Below are 22,999 nucleotides of genomic sequence, written 5' to 3' on the forward strand. Positions count from 1 at the left end.
CATACACATTAAGGGAAGTATATTAACTAAAAAGACTATATTGAACCTTCATCCCTAGGAGAAATGAATCTATATAGAAACATAATTCTGTCATTTACCCTGTTCTTTACTCCATGGAGTGGGAGGTTTGAAGTGACTTTTTTTTCTCTTGCTAAAACATAGAAATAATTAATTTTATAGCTGATATGTTTAAATATGTATTCACAGTGAGATTTCATGAATTTAAAATTGAATGTCAATTCTTTTATTTCAACTGGGTAAATGCTCAGAAATGATCAGAAGTTTAATTAATGGACATCATATATAACCAGAAAAGGCAGTAATTATTTATACACCTGAAAAAGAAGTCAGAGTGGAAAGAGGAAGCACAGGTTGGCTTAGATGCTGGAGGACCATTCCCTTGAACAGCTCTTTTAACCTCTTAATATGGTTCACCTGTGAACTGTCGCCACTCAAGACAAAGGTTTTTCACATAAATCTCAAAGGATAGACTTTCCTTTCTTCTGATTTGGACTGCTGAGGAAAAAAGTTTATATAAACCCTCAAAAAATAAATTACCCAAGGGGAAAAATGCTGCCATTTCCTGTCAGTTGGGTTGCCTTGAGTTTCACTTTAGGTATCATGATTTCTTTTGAGCCACAAAAATAACAGCCTTTCAGAGACCTAGAAAAGAATGGCCTCCGATATGACTCTTATGTAAATGCTGTGGAATACAATATCAAAGGCCAACATTTAGGCAAAGCATAGGAAATAAGTGAATACAAGGAAACCAGTAATGGGTTACTATCATCACACTTACAGGTTGAATTCTTAAGATCTCATGATGAGTGAAACTCCAAACAGCAAGCTGCCTAAAGAGTTATGAATATGGCTATTTTAAGAACAATTTTTAAAACTTTAGCCATTTTAACACATTTATCTTCAATTTAAAATCCCACCAAAGAAATGTGAGAACTGTCTTCAACTTCATGACCTTCATATGTACTCTAAAGAGTCTGTTTCACTTGGTACGGTGCGAGAAGGGAGGCCTGGGACAGGGAGTAACAACTTTGATTAAATGTCTGCATATTATAGGATTCAAGATAAGCAAGAGCCAAACCTACCAACAAATCCCACAGACTACGTCCTACAAAGGGTTGTACGTGGCACACTGTGACCTTACGAATTAAAATCTTCAGAGCATGTTCCCAATTTATGTCTATTTATTATAAACATATACAAAGTGGTAAATATTTTTATTCACCCATCCCATTGACAGTTTTATCCAGCTTGGGGACATGCATACCTACTTTGGGGACAACATAAAAAAAGACACACTGAACTGTTTTAGTATTGCCTGGAGTCCACTCTGATTTGTCAGGGACTGGTGACTGAAAACCTTCTCCACCTCAAGAGAGATGCTTTCAGCCTTAGGCACCTGTGACACGTTTCCCTTAGAAGACACAACAAGAGAAAGGTAGAGATCAAGCAGCAAGAGCCAGAGTCAAGGTACTAATAAGAAAGTTTTATTAGAAACTAAATTAAGTATCTATATCCATTGTGCCCACGGTGACTTTAACCTAGCCAGGCACTTGTGCTTGCCTTACTTCAGACCATTACTCAGAGCAAGTTGTACCATCAATCACCCTGCAGCATCACCAAGTACAAGACAGACTGGCCCCACCACGCCATCTGTACCCACACCTGCTCCCAGCAGCAGTGGCTGCTAGGGTCTGCTGCCCGGAGACGCCTTGGTCCAGAGGGTACCACTGTGAATTCATATTTCAAGCAGGAACGAGTCCAACGATTTGAGAAGGAAAGCTGGAAAAAGTCAAAGACAAGAAACATGACAACACATGGGCAGCATGAGCTCTGTATAGTACTCTGTGCAGTACTCTGGCAGGAGGGCTATTCAGCATTTTCCAATCACAGTCTGTAAATACTTCCAAGACACTGAAGTCTACCATTTCTGGTAACAGCTGCTTTTCTAAAAATCTACTAAATAGTGTTATTGTATAAAACATGCATTTCATTTTAAAGTATATTCATCATTACTCATAAGCAACAAAAATTAGCACATCATCAGACTCTTCTTGTTTTGCTTTTTCAATAAGGCAATTGCTCCAGCAGACCTGGGTAGAAACACAGGAACATACTCCAACGAACTCACATTACATCTGCCAAACCTCTCTCAAGGCTTGAATGTTAATTTCATTCTTCATCCATGTCTTTATAAGCATGAAAGCAGTTACAATATCAAAAATTCTTTTCTAAATAATTCTTAGTATACAAGGAGCGCATGTGACTATACCTGAAAAGTATGAAGTCTATGATAAGGACAATATAAATGGAAAATGGAAAATGGCCCAAACAAATATAAGGACAAGTAAGAAATACATAGTAAATCACTGATCTATTATGTTAATCACTATTACACTAGCAATAATGAAACTGGATATACCTGTCAGTTCCTGGTGGCTCACAGCTGTAATCCAGCTACTAAGGAGGCTGAAATCTGAAGATTGAGGTTCAAAGGATGCCCAAGCAGGAAAGTTTCTGAGAAGCTTATTTGCAATTAACTATCACAAACCTAAAAGTGAAACTATAGTTCAAGTGGTAGAGTGCTAGCCTTGACTAAAAGTTGGCAAATTAATGAACACCAATTCTGTTTAGTGTATCACATAAAAATGGCTGGCTCCATGTGATGCAGTCACCATTTGCTTTGGAAAACACATTCAGAATGTGGTTCACAACAGAACTTTTTTTCTTTTTGTTTTTTTAGGGAAGAGTAAAAATTGAAATCAGATGTAAGAGATGTTTGCGACCCAATGAAAGAGACATTACATTCCACAGTGACTACAAAATATAAACATTCATTTTAGACAAAAGTCCAAATCTATTATATTAAGGTTAATAACTGAAATTTGTCTCTTATTAGTTTTAAAATAAAAAGGTGAGCTAACAGGTTTATGTTACATGAATAGTTAAGGTAAGTCTAAAATAGTTCAATCTTAATTGGCAAATTAGTTATACCTTTAAACAGCAACAAGTAGAATCCAGAAACTTTAAAAAACATCACCAGGGCAAAATTCTGTGTCTTTGAAAGATTTTGACAAAGGGTAAGTGTGATCATGATCACCAGTAAGTGAGAGAGAAGATTCACTGAAGTGTAGTGACAGGCTGCACCTCAATCTGCTTCTCATCTGTGACACAGACTCCACAATCAGCTGCTATACAAAGTATGAGCATATGCAAAAAGGAGAACACCTCAAATTGTGCAGGTGAGGTCTGCCATAATTCTTTTTACTACAAACAGTGATAATAGTATGAGCCTATTCTTGCAGACAGTGTTTTTCATATTTGTAGGAGAGTTCCTAACACACAGGTTGTTAAATCAAAAAGCATGCACAGTTTAAATTTATATGCCACTTTCAAAAAAAATTGTTTCTCCAGAAGAGTATAATTCTGCTCCCCACCCCGTGATATATCACAGCAAACATTTCCCCACTCTGAAGAGCACTGAGCCTGTTTTCTTAATCTGGTGTATAAAAAGCAGCATCTCACCAGGCACCGGTAGCTCACATTTATGATCCTAGCAACTCAGAAGACTGAGACCTGAGGATCAAAGTTTGAAGCCAGCCCAGGCAGGAAAGTCCATGAGACTATTATCTCCAATAAAGTACCAAAAAAGCTGGAAGTGGAGCTGTATTTCAAACCTTACAGAAATTTTAATCATTAGGTAGTTTGATACAGAATTCTTGTGGTAGGCAAGGTCATCACAACCCTTCTGACTCCACACCTGAAAGACCCTGCTAGGATTATAGTCCTATAGATTACAGTCCTATTACAATCCTTCAGCAGTCCTATACAATCAGGAGAACGCAAAGCCTGCCAGTATTGCAGGTCCACTGATGGCCGTTACCACTGAAGCCTTCTTAGTTTCTTATCCAAGAAATCTGTCAAATGAAATCCAACTCTGACTGTGTGAGTAACTTCCTTCAAGGCTAAGTCTAGGGGTTTTTTATACCCTGGGCAGTGCTCAGGTTACTTGCCATATTATAATTAGGTGTTTTGGAAGGCTAGTGTTTTGTTGGTAGGGTCTTATACCACTATGATTGGTTGTTAATTCCTAATTAAGTCCCTCCTACAAATCTTTCCACTAGAGTCATGGGAAGGTTATCTACACTAGAAAGGGACAGGGAGGGACAAAGGCAAGATGTTTTGAAACAATGCTTCTTTTGCATCTGGTTTTGATTTGCTAGGCAAAAATGTTGTCCACAGGCCTGGGGGGCGGTCTTAATTTTATTTATGCATAAACATTTCCCTGAAATGCATACTGCATTATCATTTTGCTTCTTTCATTGTATTAATGACATTTAGAGCTTTGTGATAGTCAATTAGAATCATGTATGTAAGTAAATCATAACATTCATAAAGGCACATTGCAAAACACGCTACTACCATAGTCTACAGGAAAGACAACACACCCCTTTCCCTATTTAAGATACTGGATTCCCCTTCCCCACCACCACTAGTACCACAGACAAGACCCCGACCCTAGCTATACCTGGCACTTTCTGTGTAAGACACAGCATCTAAGTTTCATCTGTGTTCTCTAACATATAGAACTTTAAGCTTCTAATAAGTGCAAAATCATGTAGGTAATGGGACAATGAAGGGATTAGAAACATAATGAGAAAACACCCATGATCATCCTGAGTTCTTATACTCTTAATTAAATCTGTAGGTATGGCTCAAGTAGCAGAGGGCCTGCCTGGCAAGTGCGAGGCCCTGAGTTTAAACCTCAGTATCTCCAAGAAAAAGAAAAAAGACCTACTTATAGTATAATAACACTCACACTCACTAATTAACCAGTTAGTACATTTCAAATTTTTCTGTGTGCAACTTTCTAAAATGTTGAAAAGAAAAGGCTTACATCCTATAAAGAAAAGAAAAATTCTAAAGTCTAAGATTTTGCTTAATGTACTACATACAAGTTCTACTCTTAAGATTTTTTTAAATCACTGGTTTTAAATTTACTTGATCAATGATTTCAAATCCTTTGTTATTTACTGAAATGGTAAAAACATCAAAATAGGGAATTAGTTCATGTTTTCACTGTTGACAATCAAAATATAAAAAAATATGTTGACTCAAACCATTTTCTCAAGTTAAAGCAAAACATGTATTTTCCTTCAGAACCATCATAAAATATTGACAGTCACTGAAGGAAAGCACCAAATTAAACTTTTTAGTTTTGCTATAAACTTGCTTATCTGATCTTTCTTGTAATAGGAAAGAAATTTATGAGCTTAAAAGCACATCATTGGTTGGCACACAAAATAAGCTGTTGACTTCTAAAACATATTGTTAAAGAGATCTTTGACATCCACTTTAATTTGTATTTTCCCCAAAACACTGTCTACCATGTGATTCTATCAGTTTCTTTCTTAATTCATCTACACTGAAAAGAGAAGGCATAAACATACACAAACACTCAACCTAAGAAGTAAAACACCAATAAAACAGTTATTCCCAGTAGTTCATGACAATGATTCAATAATGCATCTCTATAGGAACACAAAGGTCAGAATGTGTAGGCTGCTGTCCAGACTGTTTGATTCTATTTCTATACTAACAAAAAGGAGCATTGTTTTCAGCTTAAACCTTTTAGAACTGTACAAAATACTATTTACTAACATTATAAAATGAATTTAATTCTCAACCTGTTTTCTAAGTTACTGAGACCCTCTGTGATAATCATAGTAAATTCTTGTACCTTAATTCTCTTAAAATTATTGTATTATAGAGATAAACTTCAAAACAATGAAATACATACATTTCTTACCGGTTCCATGTCAAATATGCTCACTATGTTCATCTCATTTTTGTTTTTAGCTTTGTGTATGCAACATCTGAGCCAGGAACTTCTCTTATACATTTTATTATTTCATCAGAGACTACTCTGGATAAAAAAAAAAAAGAGGAAAAGCTCTCAAATGTCAACGGTGTCATTCCTTCAATGTTCTGAATAAATGTAACAGGAGAGGAAGAATCAGTTGTCCACAAATGTGACAAGGACCCCTCCAATCCACCAATCCTGGTAAATGACAGAACACGTCTTGCCACAAAGTTTGCACCTTGTAGCAGAAACATTACGTTAGTCTCCATAAACATTCTCAATTTCTTCTTTCTTACAGGACCCCAATCCTGCTCCCACTCTTCTACAAATTGAAGTTTGCACTCTGATAGGGTTTCAGATAATGAGGTGTAAGCACAGAGTTTGAATTGGACTTCCTAGAAAGCTCCTTTTAAAAGAAGGATGGCCTCAGCTGGCATGCTCTTTTGTCACTTCCTGCTTTGAGGAAAGTACATGTGATGGCTGGGGAGTAGCAACCATTTGACATGGTAAGGGAAAGAACCATTTGACATGATAAGGGAAAGGCCACTAAACATAAGAGGACTTCAGCCCTCATATCCCCAGTTGGTAAACAAAGCCAACAACTTCCTATCTGTGGACCATGCATTATATCAGAAAAAATAAAACTCCAATCTTATTTAAGCCTCTACTTATTAGGTTTTCTGTGACATTTCCTGGACTAAAGTTCAAAGTAATGCAATCTAATAAGAAAGAGATACAGAAGAGGTTCTATGAAAATCCAGAGAAAGACATTAGCTCTGACAGAGGAAGGTAGTAGAGGGGATCAAGAGGATGAAGAGGGAGAGAAAGCAAACAGAGTTGACTTATTCTCTTGTCCAACTATCATTGCCATCAACTAGGTTAGGTACTCAGAGATAACAGATAGATCCCCTAAGGAACTGTGAAAAGGGATACACAGAAATTACTAACATAGTTAAAAATATTGGGAGGCTACCTGGACTGGTTACACATTCTTCCTAACATTAAGGAAGAGAAGCAGCCATTTCGTCTTAAAGGTGTGGTAGGGACAGGCCTCAGCTTACTATGTTAAAAAGCAACTGAAGGGATAAGTAAACTTTGATAATTGTGTCCACAGCTCATAGCTAAAAGTACTAAGTAGCCATTAGTTAAAAGCACAGCAACACAGTACCTCTTTTTAATTCTTTAACTGCCACCCTTATCCAATTTTCAAGGATCATGCTAAAATGGCCTCTTAAATCAAAACAATCTCATTAACATGGCCAACCATAAGTAGGTAAGGAACAATGATTAGTATTTAATACTACTGTAATATGTATGTTTGAAGGAAATGTGGGATTTTATTTCATTTGTTTTCAGTTATTAACACTATGAAGTGACTAAAAACATTTTTTTAATTATGCTTGTCACACTTAAGAGCATACAATAAAGGGAAGAAAAGGAAGAAAATTAGTCTTTTTTTCCCCCTCTACTGTTATATAAACACACACACCAAGAATAAGTAGAATATCTTTCAAACCAAAACAATAGGAAATCACTCTCGGCTGAAAGGAGCTTAGACCATGTTGATTTCTTTTTTAATCCTGCTCAGGCAAGTTTCTGCATGCTTTCGGGACTCTCCACCTACAGAGTTGTTAGGAGGACAGCCAACACATATATTTAATTACGTAAGTATTAGTGCTATCGGCCAGCTGCTGCTGGTACATAATACACTGACCTCTTTCACTCACTCTCTTGCATAAAATAGCAAAAACAAAGCAACTGTTGATGTACCAGTAATCATGAAATTATGCAAAATTCTGTTCTCCAAAAAGATCTAAGATAACTACCAAACTCAGTTTTGCATTTTAAAATGATTTACTACCTTTGAAGTGCTTTTCTGTTCCTGAGTTATTAATCATATAACTGCAAGTATATTCCTTACCCTTAAAAAGCTAACCATGAATTCAATTTTCAAGTATACTTTTTAATTTATTTCCAATGGAATGTCTCACTGAAGTAGTAGGTCACATGATTATTTTCTGCCTGCTTTCCCAGGCAACTCCATGCTTTTCCATGGTTAGGAGATGAGCCCATGAAAACAAAATTAATATCTTCTCTGCACCTCCGTAACTCTCACAATGAACAAAAACATTTTCATGTTTCCAGAAAGCTTGTTCATAGTGCCACCATGAACTCCAAAGTAGCACATGGGGGAAATCCAAAGTCCAGGAAAAACAGACTAAACAGAGCACTGGTATACATAAATAAATGTGACTAAAACATATGATTGATGATAACAAGAACTGACCCATAAACAACTTATGGAAAGAAAGTTGGCCTTGATCAGACTGGCTTTTGTTTCAATTCTGTGAGTCAATGCTAATTATTTACTGGGCACTCTGTAGAGGTCAGTGATATCTCAGTAAAGAAAAGTATCAATCTGTTGTCTTTACGATCTGTGTCATTCCCCCTCACAAGATCCTTCCCAACACTTCTATTTCTCTCCCCACAATAGCTAGCTAATTTGTTTTTCTAATTCTGTGGTATATGTGGAGGTTTTTTGCTCATTCATCAAAACTAGAAATTTTGATACATGCAAGTTAGTGTAATATTATTGATATAGCTGCATGACTCATATGAGTTATAATTGAACATAAAATAAATTTAATAATCATTTGCTGATATGACAGAATGATGAATGTTGAACTCTTTTCCCCAAAAAAAATCATAACTCCTTACACAAATAAGTTCTAAGTAATTGCAATTGTATCCCAGAGTCAAGACCAAATACTATCAAGTTTTTAATACCTTTTGCACATTCTGACTCAAGATAAGATGCTCCAATAAATCCAATGGGTCACAATCCTACAGCTGCCTTTTTTGGCTTAGAGGGGAGAGGAAGTTCCTGGTAGTATAACCAAGTGACTACCCCAAGAGGGCACAATTATCTCAGTCCTTTCACAACTTTCCTGAAGAGGCCTTCTTCCTAGTCTATAAACAAAAGGTAAAAAGCAAGGCATCACAAATGTCTGAAAATATTTAAAAATTGGAATGTACTTTCCTATTTTGCAATTAGACAACCTGTCTCTGACAAGGTACTCAGAAGCAACTTTGAGGATGATTCTTAAAGTAGTCAATAAGCAACCTCAGACTGTTGATGGTACCTGCTTCTCATGAAAAGGAAAATCACCATACCATAGATCCTCCATACAAAAGGATTTTCCTGAGGTCCCACTCCCTGACCTCATACCTACAATCTAGCAAGTAGATAAATATGTATTAGATCCTCCATACAAAAGGATTCTCCTGAGGTACCAGGAGGTAAATGAATAAAATGTGATATATGATAATAAATGTTTGTATGAGATCAAGGGGGAGCTCAGAACAGAGAGTGAGTACCTCCATGGGCTTCGGAAGCAAGGGTAAGGGCTAAAAAGGAAATAACCTCATAGGTGATATTACCTCTAACAAGAACTATTTGGCCAGGCAGGATTAATATGGGGTAAAAGGAGGGTGGGCACAAGTACAGAAGCAGGACATACATCTGGGGAAAGGAGAGAGGACACAGGGCAATGAGATCGTATGCAAACACATATGCTTGAAAATTTTTATAGTTGGGAGAAGGGAATACAACATTGGGGAAGAGTACAAAAACATAGAGGTACAAGAAACAAATATAAAAAATTCAAACTTTGCTATAATAAGAAACAATATGTTTATTTTGTATCTGAGAACAAAAAAAAAAGAGGGGTGGGGTTAGAGTGGAAAGCATGAAGTATGGTAAGAAAACGAAGATTTTTACAAGCTAAAAATTCACTATAATATTAAGAGTAGATCATAACAAGGATGAAAGCTAAACAGTACCACAGGGATGGAGAGAATAGGTTAAGTTCAAAAGGCATGCTGAGTTAATTACTGTTAGGTAAAACATGGGAATATACTTGCTGAAGGTTCCAAGAACATTTATCACCACATAAGCAGAAAACACAAATAACCCTGGGCATGAGAAAGCGGGAGGAGGGCCACCACTGATGGGTTGAAGGGAAACAAGCAACCAAAGAATATAGGCAGTGCTAATAAAAAACATTCAGTGGGGCCAAGTACTGGTGGCTCATGCCTGTAATCTTACTCAGGATGCTAAGATAGAGGATCACAGTTCAAAGCCAGCCTGGAAATGAAAGTCCATGAGACTCATTTCCAATTAACCACCAGAAAACCAGAAGTGGAGCTGTGGCTCAAAATGGTAGAGCACTAGCCTTGAGCAAAAGAGCTCAGGAACAGTATCCAGGCACTGAGTTCAAGCACCATGACCAAAAAAAAAAAAAAAAAGAAGACAACAGATGTGGAGAAAACTGTCAGCTAAGTACTTAGGAAGGACAGGAAGGAGGATCAGGAGTTGGAGGCCAACTTGTACCACATAACAAGACCCTATTTTAACCTTTATCCCCCTCCCCTCAAAAAATGAAGTAGATAGGAAAGGGCTCGGACACGATTGCTTCAGATATTGTGCCCATGGTCATACATACCAGAGAATCTCAGAAGGCACTGAAGGGTCAAAATAGAGATTTCAACCTATGGGTGGTATCTAAACACAGGTAAGTGATGGCTGTCATTGTAAAGAGAGCACAATTTTAGAGAAAAGAAAATCCTGTTAACCAACAGCTGATAACTAAGACATAGAAGTCAAATAGTCCAGTGTTTTGCAGGGACAGACGGCCACTGGAGAGCAGTGATGACTGGAGTAACCCCATGTGCCTGGTAGCGCACTGTGATTTGCTGGCCCTGCTCCTGATGCTCCCCAAAGTAACATGAAGCTGGTTCTGAGTTCAAGTCACTGTACACAGGTAGAAAAGGTAAAATATCAATGTTTAACCAAAACTTCAACCAAGTGTTAAAAAGTGTCAGTCAATTCACTGCTTTTTTAAAAAATTAAAAAATTAAAATCCACTATGTTTGTAATCTAATACAAAAATTACTTTTAAATTTTAACATTAAATGATAATAAAAAATTAAATGAAAATATTTAGTTTAAAATATAATAACCCAATTATTAGTAAATCTAGTTTACAACAGAATCAGGGAATTTTTTTATTTTATTTTAAGCTGGTTAATTAATTACTAATTGAAAGGACAAGTACTTCTCTATTAATAATTCAGATTTTAAGGTAATTTATTTTATACATTCTGATTGAAATAACTTTTCTATCTCTCCCCAACCTCAATTTATAAAGAAGCATTCAAAGACTGATCCATATACAACAGAGAATATTTATACAACAGGAATGAGAATCCAACAATTCATTTTTGCTCAAGAGAATATCTCATAAGGAGCTTTATTTTATATAGCAGGTAGCCTCTGTTCCAAACATATTCTTCTGTACCCACTTCTCCCTTTATTTTCAATTTGCTTACAAGTAATTTTCCTTAGGTATCTAAGCTATTCTTCAGCATTACTTTATTTCTGCAGACCTAAGCAGTTCAAAAGACAGAATGACTCTTGGCTACCCACTATGAGAATGGTTAAACTACAGTGCCCCATTTGGGTTAATAACGTACAAGGTCACACAGAGGTTGTCAGTCCATGATCAAAGTGAGCTGGCTATTCTTCCTGTCATTTATATAGAACACACAAGATGTGTTTATTTTTACCAGCCTCTGACTGACCTCCTTTAGGTGGCATGGAAAAGATCCCACATTTCTATAAAACACTAGTCAAAGGAATTTTTTTTATTTGATACTCTCATTAGGAGTAAATTTTTATTTTTTTATGCTTTTGATCTTTTTCATTTACTTAAAAACCCTGCAAGTTAAAGGCCATATTGTCTAACTCAAATTGGTATAATGGATAAAATAAGGTCAGGGCCACTGACAGATGCCTAAGAGGAAATAGTGTGCATACAATAGCTGCCATCAGAACACATGGGCTCCTTAGTGCGCTTTCCTAAATTAGTACAGGCAATAACATTTAAGATATCAAAGTTCAGCAGTCAGTCCAACATCCTTGGTACTTCTATTTTTACAACCTAAAAGTTTTACTCTTTTATCAATCTAAAGCACATACTGACAAAAATCTTAGGACAAAAAATTTTAATAACAAAAAAAATTCAACCCATGGCTGTCTTGTCACAGATACATAGGAATTACTTCCCTATCCTAGTTAATGGGAGTCTAATAATCATGGGAAGACAGAAATCCCTCCAAATTCTTCTTTGGTGGCTTGAGAGACCAAATGAAGTGACACCCAACTATTCAATACTAAGAATATACTGGAAAGGGGAGCAGCAGATGATCAGAAATGCTAAAAATTGAGACTGAGGACAGGACTAGGGTTCAGTGGTACAGCACCTGACCTGCAAGCTCAAGGGCCCGGTTTCAATCTTCAGTACCAGAAGAAAAAAAAGTGGCAAAGTGAAGGCATTATCATGGATCAGATCTCCACCTTAGAAAAAGGCATATCCCACCTTGCTATTTTTCATCTTTGATTTGGGGCAAGAAGCAGCAGCACACCATTGTGCTCTCCTTGAATTTAAAGTTTACTTCATTCTCATGAAAAAACTAAATTAATAAAAAAAAAATACACATTACATAAAAGAAGAGACTGAAGGGAAAGCTGGAGCAGGTAGATATGTAGAAGGATTTAATGTATATTAATGTTCAGGAACTAATCCTCTTGGTTTTCCTTTGTCAGAAAATGGCAACAAGCGGGAAGACACCTAAATAAACAAGACAATAGCCTAGCAGTATACTCAGCAGCAGTGCCCAAAAACTGATGAATAAAGAAGATATGACACATATATGCCATAGAATATTACACAGCTATAAGGAAAAATGAAATCATGTTATTTTCAGGAAAATCAGTGGAACTGGAGAAAGTTATGTTAAATAAGATAAGCCAAAATCAAAACCCAAATATCATCTTTGTGCACATATATGGAAGCTAGAATTAAAGACATCTACCTATAGATATATAGGTATCTACCTATAGATAGATACCTATATACATAAATTTGTTTTCATACACGTAGGGCAGGAATCTAACTATAGGACTATATAGAAAGATAAGGGTAAGAAGAGAGAAAAAAAGATAATGGATAATAATTTTGAACATATTTCAACTAAAAATGAAGACAGCAGAAGAAATCTCAAGAAAAGCTGTTGATCAATAAAGGATCTGCAGTGGGGGAGGAAAAAGAAATGCAAAGGGTTATTTTGAGCAGAATACAATGCATACATATTTAAAGTATTTCTTTTTTTTTCTTTTTTATTCTCTTCAGCTCAAGGCTAGCGCTCTACCACTTGAGCCACAGCACCACTTCTGGCTTTTTCTACTTATGTGGTACTGAGTAATCAAACCCAGGGCCTCATGCATGCAAGGCAAGCACTCTACCACTGAGCCACCTTCCCAGCCCCACATCTGAAGTATTTCAAATATGGATATTGTATATGTTTATATTACATACAAACCTGAAATACACATAGCAAACTCCTTTGGTGTAATCAATATATACTAACAAAACAAGACAAATGAATGACAGGAAAGTAAAACAGGCTTGAACAGAGGAAAGGTCCCAGAGGGAAGTGGAGAGGACTAACAAAAAAGGTGAACGAGAAAGTAGTTGAACAAAGTATTTTATATCCATGTATAAAAACAGAATAATGAAAACTACTGAAATAGTTATAAAAAGTAGTAAAATGGAGTGTTAGAAGAGGTAAAGTTATGACACTGCAGAAATTGGCTATCTAAACAGAAAATACAAAACTGGACCACTGAACCACTGGACCACTACCTTCCCCTCCTCAAAGAACTCAATTTCATATGGATTAGAGACCTAAACGTGAGGGAGGGGAAGTTATTTTACACATACACAGGAAAAAAAAAAAGATTGCTAAATTTCACATCAGAATTTCCTTTCATCAAAAGATGTCATTATAATTAATGCATGCTAATGGAAAAGACTGAAAAAAAACAAACTTTCAAAACAGGAGATAAAAGATTCCATAAAAGAAAGTAAAATGATGAGCCATAACTGGGAGAAGGTACTCACAACATGTATAACAGCTAAGGTACTGTATAGAAAATTCGCATAGTATATTAACATAATAAATATTTTTAAGTCAACAGTAAAATGGACAAAAGACTTGGAAAGCCATTTCACACACACACACACACACACACACACACACACACACACACACACACACACACACACACACACACACACACACACACACACACACACACACACACACACACACACACACACACACACACACACACACACACTAAGTCCAAATGGCCAATGCTGTTCAACCTCATTATTGATCAGGAAAACATAAAACTACAGACCAAACAGACCTTCAAAACCTTAGAATCCTGACTGTATCTCACATAGAAAAAACAGAGCACAACAAACCACACACTCACTGCAGGTGAAAATGAACACAAGCACAGCCATCTGAAACTTGACTGCACATAATCATGACCAGTACATATCCACAAATAATGCTTAAAATATTCATAGTAACAGTGTTCATGACACAGCATGCATAGAAGTATCTGGGAAAAACTAAAACTCTACCAATAAAAAATAAACAAATAAACTGCAGCAAATTCACTCCTTGAATTACTATAAACATCTAGTTGTTTTATAGTCAACAAAATGGACAAATCTAAAAATATGATGCTGAAGAAAAGAAAAATACACCAGTCCAAGTCTAATAAAGGAAGTCCAAGATAGGGCTAAACAACATATGGGTTGAAAAATACTTACGAGAGGGTGAATTTATTAATAAAGGGAAGAAAGATTCACAAAATCAGAATAAAGATTTGTTCTTATTTATATTATATTGTATATGACACTATATTTCTAATGCTGGGTAGTGTGTATACAAGTGTTAAACATGTTATTATTATTTAAACCACACATATTAACATACATTTCACAATAAATCTAAGAAGGGAAAGAAAGAAATTAAGAACAGAATAAGAGAATCTTAAGAGGTCTGACTGGGAAGAAAAGAAAAAAAACAAACGTATATGGAACAGATGGGATCTGGTCTAAGTACCAATGAAAAGGTACCAATGAGTTATAGAGGGTGGCCTACAGAATGAGGAAATAGTTTACAGACAGACTTATCTAACAGAGTAGATGGAAAGAGAGGATGACCTAATACCATTTCCCTCTGAGAGGACAAAGCAAGAGACAATGACATAAATATCAATTATCTACTGTAACTACCTTCTAAGCCAGACATCCCAGACCAAGATGGAGTAGATGAAATGGGTAGAGGGAGAAAAGAGGAGAAAGTTGAGCTAGGTAACCTCACACTATGGCCTCGAACCGCTTAGATCAACACAGAGTTAATACCTGACAATTCAAATCAGCTACTGGCTAACTTCACAAACCCTCAAATCACAGTACAAAAGTCCTCATTAAAGCCTCATTTTACAACAGAGAAAAATCAAAACAGCATCTCAGAAATCAAAGTTACACTTTTTAATATCAACTATTTATATTGATATTATGAATCTTTAAAGGCTAATCTATTGATATGAATTCATACCTTGATTAATGTAAAATGAGAGAATAAAAACCTTTCACTTACTTGATTGAGTTTCTAAAGTGGTCTTCAGCTGGGTTTTTCACAGTGCAACTATTCAGGAGCCATAAATCTGCATCTGATGCATTTTCTAATACAAAAAAAATAGATGCAAAAAAGAAAAGTTAAAACACCACACTTATTTAAAGTAAAACTACCCAAATGCTTATCCAGATGCATGGGTTACAGATTGTGGGGGAAAAAATCCTGTCAGAGGACAAGTATATATCAATTCTATTATAGTAGGCAATGGTAATACCATGGAAATCTTCATGAAGAATAAACATAATAACGTGTTTGGTGATATATTTTTACTTAAAGTGTGTAAGTATTATCTAATAATGTCTCAAAACCAAGTTAAAATTCACCCAAACTTCCCTTTGAATATAAAATTCATTACCCTTCTTTGGACTGTTTCAATATTTTCAAACATTAGTATCAGGATATGCTGAATAGTCTTCTAAATATGCTGAATATTATTCTTACTAAAAATGCAGCCTGTCTGCCTTGATGTAAAGTGACCCTCTTACTGTAATCATCAATTTGGTTAAATATTGCTATATAGTAAAACTCACTGCCAATGCAAGAAATAATGTTATTATTTTAATGTCAGAAAAATGAATTTACAAATACATAAAGTGTGAAGGCTATTCTGCTTTCCTTAATAAGGAAGTAACACTGATTCTATATGGATCAGATTTCACCAGCACAATTAGGACTCTAAAATGATATTAACACTGTCAATCTGCATCTGTGTTTGGGGGGGAGAAGGGGACATTACACTCATGTTCACAACAATCCCAGAACACTAACATAGAGGAGTGGTAGGAGGATGTCTAGAAAAGCATATCTAAGTCAGTTTGATTTATACACCTACATTGGAGATCTGCCTTCCAAGTCCTCATACCTCAAATAAAATAAGCGTGCAGCTCACTACCACTACTAGATGACTTAGCCACTGGATTGTACATCTAAGCAAAGAGACATCCAGATCTATGTAAAGACATCATCTAGAGGCATCCATGAGACTGAGGTGCCTGCACCCCTAGAAGTGAGGTGAAGATTCAGTTGTCTTCCAATACAGTACTCATAGAGGACTTTTATTTTCCTTCTCCTTCTTTTAACCCTGAAAAGAAACCCCAAAATACTTCTTTACATCTACCTCTGCTGTTTGCATTTTAAAAGTATGTATTACTTTTTTTCTTTAAGTTCATAAATTTCTTTAAGTTTTTCATTTCCTTTTCCATAGTGCTTAGAGTCACAGGCTTCCTTTATTGTAAGGTGAGAATGTAATCTGCATCCTGGTAAAAATCCATCATGAACCATAACTGTGCACCTTCTATAGACTTCTCTCCCAGAACCATAACCTTGCACCTTCTCTCCCAGGAAAGCTGTGTTCACTGAACCAAGCAAATGATGGTCAACAAGCCACCCACTTTGAGTGTAAGGAGAGAGACACAAAAGGATTTGTTTGTCTCAAAAGTTAGTTACTTTCTAAATTACTTCCTTACATACACCAGAAATTAACAGTCAGGCTCAGGTAATAAAAATCTGATTAGTACTCATGATAATCACTAACATCACTGACTACAGAGTCTGTGTCCAGCAGTCAGCCAAGCGTGTCCCATTCACTTCTCATGTAATCCTCCCAATTTGAGGTGCGCTCATTTTGATTCCAATTTTACAGAGTAGAAATCTAAAGCTTAGAAAGGAAAACTAACTTGACTAAAATTACCCAGTTAAAGGGTGAGTGAGGATTAGACATCCAGACAAACTGACTCCACAGACTGAACTTAAGGAAATTAGCATGCCTCATTAGTGGGTCCTTGCCTCTTGATCAAGAATAATACAGATAATAACTACAGACAAAACCAAGAAGTGGTACATGGCCTTGAGGGTGTCTCATGATATTTCTAAAAACACTAATAATCAGGCTTCAAAAAGTAACTGTTTTGCTATTATGTAAAATTCCCAAGATTATGAACGTATCAGCTTTTGGTCTTCTGTAATCAGTGAAGACATGCAAGAAAAGGAAGAATTAATAATGAATGTGGCACTAGTACCCCAAAGCACAGACAGACCCCCCCCCCAATCTTCCCACTCCCTGCAGGATTCTGCATGGTTCACTTCAACACTTGCTGGCTGAACAAGACACTGATCTTACACAACTGTTCCATTAGAAAATCAACCGGAGGAGCAGCACACAACAATAAAAGGGTCTATTCATAGATTTCAAATAGGAAGGTAGGCAGGCTGACACAAATAAAAGCTCACAAAGAATAAAACAAAAAGGGGAAAGAGTTTGATTGCTTTGGACCAAAACGCATTTTTTGAGAGTTTCTTTACCACAGAACCCTGGAAGGCAAGTCCAAACAGTTAAAATGTCCATTACACTTAATCATACCCAAGGAGTTTATTTACCCAATACAAATCACTGAGAGCCCCTTAAAAACTTGAGAGAATGGAGCATACTTAAATAAGAGAACTTAAAAGTAACTTTAAGATGCATGATGAAAAGTAACTTTTTGAAACAAAAGAAAAAAAACAAAAAGTTTTGATCAATGAATTAATGTTTTCCTTGAGATTGCATTGATCATTCCACTGATGGGCCATATAAATGGCATGAAATATACATGTTCCTAATCTGGTTTCTAAGGAAATGAAAGTGATTCACTGGAATATATTCTCCCTTATGCTGTGTAGGGTTCAAATGGTGGGAAGATGAGGAGAAAGGAGCAGGGAGGAGGGAGAAGAAGAAGGCCATGAAGATTTAAGAAGAGAACCTAGAGATACCAGTCTGAAATTCTCAGGTGAAGACCTGGCCTTCAGCCCTCCAGCTAAGTCACACAGTTCCAGTGTAGAGGTATATGTCGTGAGCCTCTGAGTGAATAGAGCAGTAGCAGCTCCAAGGGGAAGATGTTTGGAGATTACTCCCTAAAGAGTTTGGTCTAGATGCACTGGAAATACAGTGAGGAAGGATTATGAATCAGCTTGAACTGTTTGAAGGAAAAAGAAATATTTTTCTTTAAAGTGAAAAATACCCAACTGAGCTCCAGCAGTAACTACCAAAAATCCATTATATAGCTAAGTGTTTTGGTGATCAGCATGAGAATACAATACAGGACTTGTGCTTACTATGTACATCAATGTTCATGCCAACATTCCTAAGAGCCAAAAGCTGAAAATAACCCAGATATCCACAAACTGATGGATAAATTCAGTATATTCACAGAATGGAATACTATTTGACATGAAAAATAAATGAAGTGCTAAAACATTGATAGATCTGCAAAACATCATGGCTAATGGAAAGAGGTCAGTGAGAAAAGCACACATTATAGGTCTCTCTTTCAATGAAATGTCTAGAAGAGACAAATATATCAAACAGAAAATAAACTAGGGATGGGGAGAACAAGAGGACAACAGGATAAGAAGACTATAGAGTTTCTTTGTGTGACAAAAATAAGTTTAAAATAGACTGTGCCACAGTTCTATCACTACACTATATGTCACTGAATTATAATTTCCATGAGTGACTGCATGGCACAGAAATTATTACCCCAATAAAGCTGTTTTAAAAAACACTACCACCTAGAGCCACAAGGTCTCCATTGGACTAGTTTCTATACTCGCTGCCTAAGTGTCAACGCACCTGTCATAGCAAACTCCTATACTCATCTTTCCCAGACTATTTCACACATCTATTTTTTTCACAAGGAGAAAGGCACAGGTGAATTTGTAGCACATCCCAGCAAAAACTCATTAATAAATGGTCCTTCATGGATTGATGATTTTTAAATCTTCAGAGCCAATGTCTTGTTGTTGAAGAATGAATGATTGACTACATGAGCACATGAATGAGTTAAGACCAAGGAGCCAGAAGGGCATGTTAATGAGTAAGCATCAAGACCAATCTAGGAGGAAAACAGATTAGTGGTATGCAATCAGAACTCAAAACCAGAGCATTATTTCCAGGAGAAGCTGGGGTCCAGTTCTGATGTAGAATGTGGAATTTCTTCCAGGGGATCTTGATGTTCTAACAGGAAGAAAGAAAACAACCTCTCTTTCTCTGGGATATTTTATTCCAATTACAAACAAAGCAAACTGCACTAACTGAAATACCATAGGGGAAAAACTACTCTTTGATTTAAGAGATGTTATGAAATTTTACATATGCTCCAACTACAGAATAAAAAAGTAAAAAATAAAATAAAAATTTATTGCAAAAAAAGGTAAGGAAATGCACTGAAATATTAACAGTAACTATATTTAGATATGGAACTCATGTTCTAGAAATCTTCCTAGAGTCTAGATGCTCCCAGGCATGAGTAGGACCTAATATTCGCAGGTCTTTTCCCTCAAGCCTCCACCTGCCATCTGGAGGTTTTGCAGGTCTCTGGAGGCAGGTTCTGCACCATGGGCCTGGCTCATCTGGTTAGGATGATTTTTTGGAGTGCTGGTTTAGGCCCCAAGGAGCTTTTCATCCAGTTAGTCAACATACATCCAGGCTGGGACCTCACAAGCTGAGGCTCTAGCATTTGTCTTTAAAAAAAAAAAAAAAAAAGAGGCTATTATGTTGCTACTCATTAGACAATGGAGGGTCCAATGGGAAAGAGATACTTTCAAAAATAAGAGAACTAGGTAAATGACACTCTAATGAATATTCTCTAGGAAGATTAAGGTTTCTGATCCAGAAGGCTAACACAAAAAGTGATACCAGTAACATAAATAGAAGTTCTAGGAAGGAGCATAGCAGAGAAAGGGATAACTTCACCACCAGGTTCTCTTTAAGATCACCAACTGGTGACAGATGCAAGCAGAACTGTACAACAAACAGAGATACAGAACATTTGGTGACCACAAAAGTTAGCAATCTTGCAAAAGGTATGAGAACAAGGTTTAGGAGTACAAAAAGATCTGAATGGGCTGCCCCGAAAGACATCCTGCATGGAGGGAGTATTAGGTGACTATCTCATTGCATCTAGCATTGAGGCTTCTTCATTCTACTATCCATTCACAGCCATATTTCTAACTAAAAGTCAATAAAGACAGTCTGGCCTGGGGACAGAGGAAGGACATGAAAAAAGAAGGTGTTGGCAGCTGCCCAGTATCTACTGCCAGAGCATAATGGAGTGAAGGACATACACAACACAGGAGAATGGGTGTTTCAGAACTTCCCTAGTAGGGCCAGGAAGGGAGAAGAGGATTTTTCTGAATAAGAGCAACAAGGTATGGACTACAGGAGTTAGATGGTGATGAAATTTTAAAAAAGAACAAGAATTCTGATCTATCCACAGTATATCCTGGGCTCTTCACACAAATTCCATACTGACTACTAAGAGAAAAATGTAATTTTACAATGGAGAAACCAGTGAACAGCACATTAACCAACATATCAGAGTTACTATCATCAATAATGGGACAAGTCAAAAGCTACTTGATCAGATACAGAGAAGATGGATACACACACACACACACACACACACACACACACACACACACACACACACACACACACACACACACACACACACACACACACACACACACACACACACACACACACACACACACACACACACAGTAAAGGTGATGAACAGAAGAGTTAGTTACAAGTTACATAAGATAGTGAGTATATTTCTTTTTGAACAATGTTACCCTCTCCCTCATTTTTTCCTGCTTACCCTCCCGTTCTCCTCCCTCCCACATTGTAAAGTTCATTTCCAACACAGTGTCTAGTAAATATCATTGTTGCATTAGTTCATCCTTTGTCCTGATGATTCTGTGAAAGCATCATTTTCAAAGGTATGTCTGCCAAACTATAAAGCAGCAAAATAAAACTCAAATTAAGGGACAATTATTCAAATATCAGTCCTGGACTCTTCAATAATGCCAAGCATATGAAGCAAAAAGAAAGAAACTGGGCTAGGTTAAACAATCTTAGACACGTGACAACTCAAAGCAATGTGATTTCAAACCAGATTCTCTTCCTACACAGGACATTATAGGAACAAGCTCACAAGTTCAGGATTAGGTGGTAGCAGTTCCTAAATGTTAATTGTCTGGTTGTAAGGGTAGTATGTAGGACAATAAGGTGTTGAAGGAGGATAATTCTAGAGGACACATCCACTAGGGTATTAAGGATGATGGGACGTTGAGTGAACAGAAAATATTTCTCCTTTTTCTTTCTAAATGGTTGTCAGTTTTCTATAAATTCCATTTTCCTTTTTTGTTTTGTTTGTGTCTTTTCTCTATTTGTGAAGCAAAGAGATGGGAGATAAATATTGCTCTGCAGTATCAGAATATATAGCTGTCACAAAAATAAATACAAAAGACCAGAGCATGGCTTTCTAACCATAAGGAAGTATTTCCTCTCCTAATGCCCCACCCCCAGCAGTAAAATAAGAACCATTTTATGGAAGACTAAGAAAGATATTAACAAAGTGTGTTTTTAAAAAAAAGTTTACATTAAAGGAACATTTGTTTTAAAAGCCAAGAGAAAAAAAGAATTTCCACATGCAATCATATTCACAAATCTTTCCATATATTGAGCCGGGTAACAGTAGCTTAAGAGCCAGGTAACGTGTTTGGTATAGCACTGAGACTTTATCATTCTACTATCCACAATCCTATTTCCAACTAAAAGCCAATAAACCAGTTTCCTTTCAGAGTATAAGTTTCTATAAAGTACCCAACACTCATTCATGATTAAAAGTCAGAAAGCTGGGAAAAGAATTACCTCAAATATATTTTTTTAATCTACCAAAAAATCTGAGCTAGAAAACTGAATTATTTCACCGTAAAATGAAGACAGAAGGTAAAAATGTCTGATTCCATCATATGCAGTTCAATACAAGAAATTCTAGCCAGCAAAACGAAGAAAGCTGAATAGCCCAACACTCAGGAAATAGGAGAGATAACAAGTTCAAGGCTACCCTGGACTAGTTATAACAGTTCCAAGGCTGCTTAGGTTACAGAGTGAAAATTTTGTCTCAAAACCAACAAGAATAATGACTTCAATACCAAAGAGAAAACCAGACTTGAAATTCCTAAATTCCAGCAAGTATCCTACAATAGCTTTGAAATTCAAACACAAGAAAAAAAGAAAAAAAAAACCTCTTTCCCATAAGACATAGCAGCAAAATATCCTGCCGTTCTCCTCAATTAAGAATTACAGCATGGGGCAGGATGGTGGACACAGAGTTCAGCAAGTAAAAATGGTGCAGGGCAATTTTATGAGGAGGCTGGTATGGGGCCTTGAACTCGCCTTGCACTCATTCCCACCTGGGGCTCTATCATTTGAGCCATGCCTCCAGCCTTCCAAGACAAGTTTGATTTAACTTCCTCCTTCCTGGCTCCCACCACTTCATTTGTAATGCTCTCATATATCCTCCATGTGTTTCAGAGATTCTTCTATTGCTACTTTGCTTTCAAATTGCTACTTTGCTTTCAAAGTAACTGGAATTCTAAGGAGTTTATCTATATACATAGACAAGGTTGAAAAAGAAACTCATACAGTACTAAGTCTCAGGAATGTAA

General features: G+C 36.5%; 1 protein-coding gene across 7 annotated transcripts in view; it reads right to left on the reverse strand.

The window, feature by feature from the left end:
* Positions 1 to 22,999, reverse strand: part of Cdkal1 (CDK5 regulatory subunit associated protein 1 like 1) — a 732,742-nt gene that overhangs the window by 638,842 nt on the left and 70,901 nt on the right. For all 7 annotated transcript variants that reach the window (XR_011372241.1, XR_011372240.1, XM_070024471.1 and 4 more), the window contains one exon: positions 15,467 to 15,551. Coding sequence is in view for 5 of the 7 variants with exons in the window: in XM_070024471.1 (XP_069880572.1) it covers positions 15,467 to 15,551 (85 nt within the window). In the remaining 2 variants the exon portion in view is untranslated. The remainder of the gene's footprint in view (positions 1 to 15,466; positions 15,552 to 22,999) is intronic.

Source organism: Dipodomys merriami, unplaced genomic scaffold (genome assembly GCF_024711535.1).
Source record: "Dipodomys merriami isolate MVZ:Mamm:240054 unplaced genomic scaffold, mDipMer1.0.p SCAF_16, whole genome shotgun sequence".
Taxonomy (NCBI): Eukaryota; Metazoa; Chordata; class Mammalia; order Rodentia; family Heteromyidae; genus Dipodomys; species Dipodomys merriami.